The sequence below is a fragment of the Marmota marmota genome, unplaced genomic scaffold (genome assembly GCF_001458135.2).
Source record: "Marmota marmota marmota unplaced genomic scaffold, marMar, whole genome shotgun sequence".
Taxonomy (NCBI): Eukaryota; Metazoa; Chordata; class Mammalia; order Rodentia; family Sciuridae; genus Marmota; species Marmota marmota.
In genome coordinates this window covers 348,823-355,548 of record NW_026000174.1, presented here as the reverse complement: position 1 = coordinate 355,548, position 6,726 = coordinate 348,823, and the positions used below count along the sequence as shown (strand labels likewise).

Sequence of the window (6,726 nt, the reverse complement as noted above, 5' to 3'; positions counted from 1 at the left end):
GAAATGAATTACAGTAGATGGGGTAGAGAGAGAAGATGGGAGGGGAGGGGAGGGGAGGGGGGATAGTAGAGGATAGGAAAGGCAGCAGAATACAACTTATTTTCTTTTGAACCCTTTGAATTCTTTGAATTATGAAGCCAAACACTCACTTGTATTCAGGAAAATATAAGTTTCTATGTTTATTCCTATTGTTTGTTATCTATGCATGTTAATTTCATTAACCAGTAACCTTTAAATGAATAATTGCACTTTACTGTCATTTCTGGATGAATTTGAGAGATAATTTATACCCATATCTAATGTGATCAGAAACATACTATCTTTTATCAATTATTCTACTTCTTCTAACTTAATTGGAAACATGATTGTGCTTATTTGTGCAGTTTTTTCCTAATTAAATTAGATGTTGTGCATTTTACTCTCACCATATAAGGTACTCCCAAATTTAGAAATATGTAGTATATAAGCATTTTTAATGAATTTTTGGATAATAATTTAACCTAATTTTATTTTACAAATTTTTAATTGAAATACTTTTACTATTTCACATGTATCAAGTCAAAGTACTATACTTTGTCTCTTACACTTCCCAGGCTTTATTTTTTCTTTTTACAAAACCATCTTAATTTCTTAGTTGTCAATTACACTGAAAAAAATTTAGACACGAAGATATATGACTGCAACACTGACCACACTATAATCCAAAACAATCTATCAGTGAATAAAAATGTATTCCTTACCACTACAAAAATCTAAAACATTAGACAGTAACTTAATTTTTCCTACACACTGCATCTGAGAACATTCAAAGACAGCTATGGAGTATTTTTGGTCATTAGTAAAACTACAAAATTGATTTAAGGCTGTTGCAGAAGAGGCATTTCTCATCCCCTTACCATCCTTAGGCTCCCATGTGCTCTGATGTGCCACTATTCAGTGGGCTCAGCCACATCTCCTAAAAAGCTTCAGACTCATGCTTTGGAAGCTCTCTGTTTATAGCTCCAGTTCCCAGTTCATTGCTGGGAAGCACCCAGCTACCATAAAGTATTTCTCTCATGAAATTATGTGAACTGGGCCACAAAAATGGTGCCCACTTGTTAATTTGGGGTGACTCAAATTATTTAAATTAACAGAAGTTCTACCAAAAACAGAAGGGGAAAAAAAAATTTTCCTTGAGTCTTACATACCACAGAGGGAGCCCTGCCACACACCTGAAGAGGCTCACTTTCAAGAGGAAAAGACAAATTTTTAAGGCAATAAACTATTCTACATATTGGTAGAATCACAATCTGTCAACTGTGATTTTAAGAATGAGCAGATATTGACCAGGCAAAGAAAAAGAGTTGACTATCTCAGGCAAAAGATAGATAATCGTAAAAAGGTGTGCTCAAGAGAATGACAAAATGTTTCATGAGGACAGAACACTAGCTTCCCAGGTACCAGGGAAGGCAAGTAAAATCATAACACTATGTCCCTCCCAAAGGCGCCCTAAGATAGAGCCAGAGAATTTGTTTTTAAGTATCTTATTTTATTCCAACACCATTTCTGGATACTTCTAGCATTTTATGCAAAGTAGGGTGGGTCACAGAGTTATACAGCAGTAAAAATTATATTAAGTTTATCAATGTAATATCTTAGTCTTATAAGAAAATTTTTATCTTTGTAAACTAGACTTTGGAGCATTATAAATGTCCCAAGGTTTCAATCAAACATTGCGCTGTAGAAAACAGTATTAACACAAAGATCTTTTTCATTTCCTTTAAATTAATTTATATGAACCAAGAAATAGTTGACTCATGCATAAAGTTTTGTTTTTCTGCTTTTTTCCTCTCCTATTTCTCATCCAAACCTTGAGGCTTAAATAAAATATGTTTTTGATGACCAAAATTGTAAGCAAAACTATTGTTACTAAAGAGAAAAATATGAAATATTTTACAAGCAGTAAATATAAATCCATAGGCAGAGATAAAATACATTTTAAGAATTTAAACATATAATCATGACATGGGGAATAAAGCACCTGAATTTTTGTTATTTTTCATCATGAAATTGGTTCAAAGGGAAACAATACATTTGATAGGTAATGTGCCTCAGTCCCCTATTCAAGTCTGATTCTTAATGAGTTATCAAAGACAATCATTTATGATGAATCCTCTCAACTACTCAATCATCCTTGTCTCTGAAGTAAATGCTGACAGTCCCCATGATACAGTTTACTCTTTTCATGTTCATAAATAAATATAAGGTTAAGAAATAGAAGAATTTTTGTAACATTTAACATTAACATCAGGAGAAAAATTTTGAGGTTTCATGTTCTTTAACAAATTGACAGTCTCCACTGAGATTTCATGGACAATATGCTTGAGATAGAAAAATAAATTACAAATGAAAAAGAACCAGAAACTTCTAGAACTAATAAATTAATTCAGCAAAGTAGCAGGATATAAAATCAAAACCCATAAATCAAAGGCAATTCTGTATATCGGTAACAAATCCTCTGAAAGAGAAAGAAGGAAAACTACCCCATTTACAAGAGCCTCAATAAAATAAAATAAAATACTGAGGAATCACCTTAACAAAAGAGGTGAAAGATGTTTACAATGAAAACTACAGAAACTAAAGAAAGAATAAACAAGACCTTAGAAGATAGAAAGATCTCACTTATTCTGGATAGGCAGAATTAATATTGCCAAATTGACTATATTACCAACAACATTATACAGATTTAATGCAATTCCAACCAAAATCCCAATGACATTCCTCATAGAAATAGAAGAAACAGTTATGAAATTCATCTGGAAAAAATAAGAGACCCAGAATAGCTAAAGCAACACTTAGAAAAAGAGTGAAGCAGGTGGTATCACTATACCAGAACTTAAACTATACTACAGAGCAATAGTAACAAAAACAGCGTGGTATTGGCACCAAGATAGACAAGTAGACCAATGGTACAGAATAGAGGATACAGAGACTAACTCGCATAATTACAGTTATCTTATATTAAACAAAGGCATTAAAAACATACATTAGAGAAAAGATAGCCTCTTCAACAAATGGTGCTGGGAAAACTGGAAATCCATAAGCAACATTATAAAAATTAAACCCCTATCTTTCACCATGCTCAAAACTCAATTCAATGTGGTTCAAAGACCTAGGAATTAAACCAAAGACACTATGTCTATTAGAAGAAAAAGTAGGCCCCAATCTTCATCATGTTGGATTATGCATCTACTTACTTAATAAGACTCCTATAGCACAAGAATTAAAATCAAGAATCAATAAATGGAATGGATTTAAACTAAAAAGCTTCTTCTCAGCAAAAGAAACAATCAGTGAAGTGAATAGAGAGCCTACATCTTGGGAGCAAATTTTTACCACTTGCACATCAGATAGAGCACTAATCTCTAGGGTATATAAGCTAAGCACCAAAAAAACAAATAACCCAATCAATAAATGGGAAAAGGAACTGAACAGATACTTCTCAGAGGATGATATACAATCAATCAACAAATATATGAAAAAATGTTCAACATCTCTAGCAATTGTAGAAATGCAAATCTAAACTACTCTAAGATTTCATCTCACTTCAGTCAGAATGGCAGCTATGAAGAATATAAACAACAATAAGTGTTGGAGACGATGTGGGGAAAAAGGTACACTCACACATTGATGATGGGACTGCAAATTGATGCAGCCAGTCTGGAAAGCAATTTGGAGATTCCTTGGAAAACTGGGAATTGAACCACCTTTGACCCAGCTATCCCACTCCTTAGTCTATACCCAAAGAAATTTAAAACAGCATACTACAGAGATACAGCTACATCAATATTTATTGCAGCACAATTCACAATAGCTAAACTGTGGAACCAACCTAGATGCCCTTCAGTAGATGAATGGATAAAGAAAATGTGGTATATATACAGAATGGAATATTACTCAGCATTAAGAGAGCATAAAATCATGGCATTTGCTGAGAAGTGGATGGAGTTGGAGAATATAATGCTAAGTGAAATAAGCCAATCCCAGAAAACCAAATGCCAAATGTTTTCTCTGATATGAGGAGGCTGATTCATAATAGGGATTGGGAAGGCTGTGAGAAGATTAGACATACTCTAGATAGGGCAAAGTAGAAGAAGGCGGCATGGGTGTAGAAAAATTGGTGGAATGAGATGGTCATCATTACTCTAAGTACATGTATGAAGGCACATATGGTGTGATTCTACATTATATATAACTAGAAATATGAAAAATTGTGTTCTGTTTATGTAATATGAATTGAAATGCATATTGCTGCATATATAACAAATTAGAATTTTAAAAAAAAGAAAATGGAGACACACTTCAAAACCATGACTGATGTTAATGATGGCTTGCTTCTGCTCTCAGTTATAGGTTTTAATATCACAATATACATCCTGCTAAATTACAGGATTATATGAACTATACTGATACTGGAATACTCTGTTTCTTTCCAATAACTTATATGTGTGCCATCTTTCACAGCACTTGTCACAACAGCCACACAAAGCAGACCCTAAACAAGCATATGGGGTTGTAGTTTTCACTGGAAAAACATGACTTGTGTTTGCTTGCTTTTACTCCTTGTTCATTCATACTCAACTGTGTCTTGTCCCTCTGTCCTCATTTATGCCTGACCTCTTAACATTTGTTCCAATATGCAAATTTTCCATATGTTGTACTTTAACATCTTTCTAATTGCTGCACACTTTGACTGGGCTTATTTTCAGACATTTCTAAATCTAAGGATAGGCAACAAATAACAACTTACCAGTTGTGAAGAGTAGTTTTCTAGGATCCTAAGAAAAATAAAAAAGAAAATATTTGACTGAAAAATAAACATTGATATGAAATTCTATCAGAAATTTGAAGGGTATAAGAACCATGTAGTGGGCATGTCAGATAGCAGTCTTCCAGTTTAAGTGAAAGAGAATCAACTAAGTTTTCTAACATTTTCATAATGCTAGAGGAGATTAGCACAAGGGAAATAATCCAATACAGAGAAGGGTTTTTGGGTTTTTTATCTGAGAAAGGCTGAGTACTGGATAAGTCAGAAGGCCTAGGATCTAATCTTAATGACTGCTTATAAGCTAGTGGTATTGGTCCTAAGCCCACCTTTTGACAATTTGGGGACTCAACATCTTCAACTATAATGTGGGAATATTAATATACACTCTACTGCAATTGCCAGAATGCACCTCAAGATGGTGGGAATCAACACCAACAAAACGTCAGAGGTTTACATACTTTAAATTCAGTGTAAAGATGAATAATTGAAAACTCACCATATTTCAAATACTGTGAAAACTGTGAGAACACTGAAAGAATTGGGATATGTTTCTAATACTTGAAAATATTGTTATTGTAGTATTTATTTTAAAATATATCTCTCATACAGTAATGGAGTACAGTTAACTCTTTCTCTACCTTCTGCAAAACTTAGGTCAATCTCCAGTAAATGTGTGGATTTGATTTTTCACCCTCATGATGCTTAATACTGCACAAGTTGTGTTTTGGTTTTTGTTTGTTTTGTTGCAATGTGAGGGATCAAGTCGAGAGCCTCATACATGCTAGGCAAGCAGTTGGCCAATGAGCTACTTACCAAGTGCCCTAAACAAGATTTTGAATTACTTTATTTATGTTCCACCTTGAATCTGGCTATATAGTAAATAGGAAACCATTTATGTGGTGTAATTAAAGGGGCTTGGAATAAGCATCACTTGCCTTGGAGTAGCTCCTCACCTCGTAATGTAGGACAAATGACTTATCTTTCTGGTTTTAGAAACATGACAAAGTGTGATCTAGAGAAACCCAAAATACGAATAGCTAGAAAAAAAGTGAGCTGAGCAAAGTGACACTGAAATATAAATATATAAATATGGAAAGCCAAAAGATCGAAAAATTACTATTGCCAGAGAAAGAAGACAGAACTGGAGAGTGAGCAACAGCTTCACAGATAATAAGATGAGGCAGAGTATCAGAGTCACCAACAGCTTCACAGATAACAAGATGAGGCAGAGTATCAGGGTCATTGATATATTTTTTTAATTTTTATTATTTATTTTTTTTAGTTTTCGGCGGACACAACATCTTTGTTTGTATGTGGTGCTGAGGATCGAACCCGGGCCGCACACATGCCAGGCGAGCATGCTACCGCTTGAGCCACATCCCCAGCCCGTCATTGATATTTTTTGAAAATATCAATGCCAATGCTTAATCCAGACCAAATAAATAGTATTAATGTTTTTAAAAATACTTGAAACAAGTATTAGTAAAGTATGTTTTATAACAAAAACTTGAAATCAACCTAAATGCCCATGAATAAGAAAAAAGCTAAAAAATATAACACATTCTTATAAGAGAATGAGACAGATATATTCTGAAACAGTAGCCTTAATATGGATACTTATAGAAACAAGTAAATTGCAGAGGAAATGCTACAGGGACACTGCTACATCGATGTTCATAGCAGCACAGTTCACAATAGCAAGACTGTGGAACCAACCTAGATGCCCTTCAATAGACGAATGGATAAAAAAAATGTGGCATTTATACACAATGGAGTATTACTCTGCATTAAAAAATGACAAACTCATAGAATTTACAGGGAAATGGATGGCATTAGAGCAGATTATGCTAAGTGAAGCTAGCCAATCCCTAAAAAACAAATGCCAAATGTCTTCTTTGATATAAGGAGAGTAACTAAGA

The 6,726-nt window shown here is 33.8% G+C and overlaps 1 protein-coding gene across 8 annotated transcripts in view; it reads right to left on the bottom strand.

Moving 5' to 3' along the window:
• Nox4 (NADPH oxidase 4) overlaps positions 1–6,726 on the bottom strand; it is a 173,688-nt gene that overhangs the window by 124,270 nt on the left and 42,692 nt on the right. For all 8 annotated transcript variants that reach the window (XM_048787917.1, XM_015477317.2, XM_015477319.2 and 5 more), the window contains one exon: positions 4,790–4,817. In XM_048787917.1, coding sequence (XP_048643874.1) covers positions 4,790–4,817 — 28 coding nt within the window. The remainder of the gene's footprint in view (positions 1–4,789; positions 4,818–6,726) is intronic.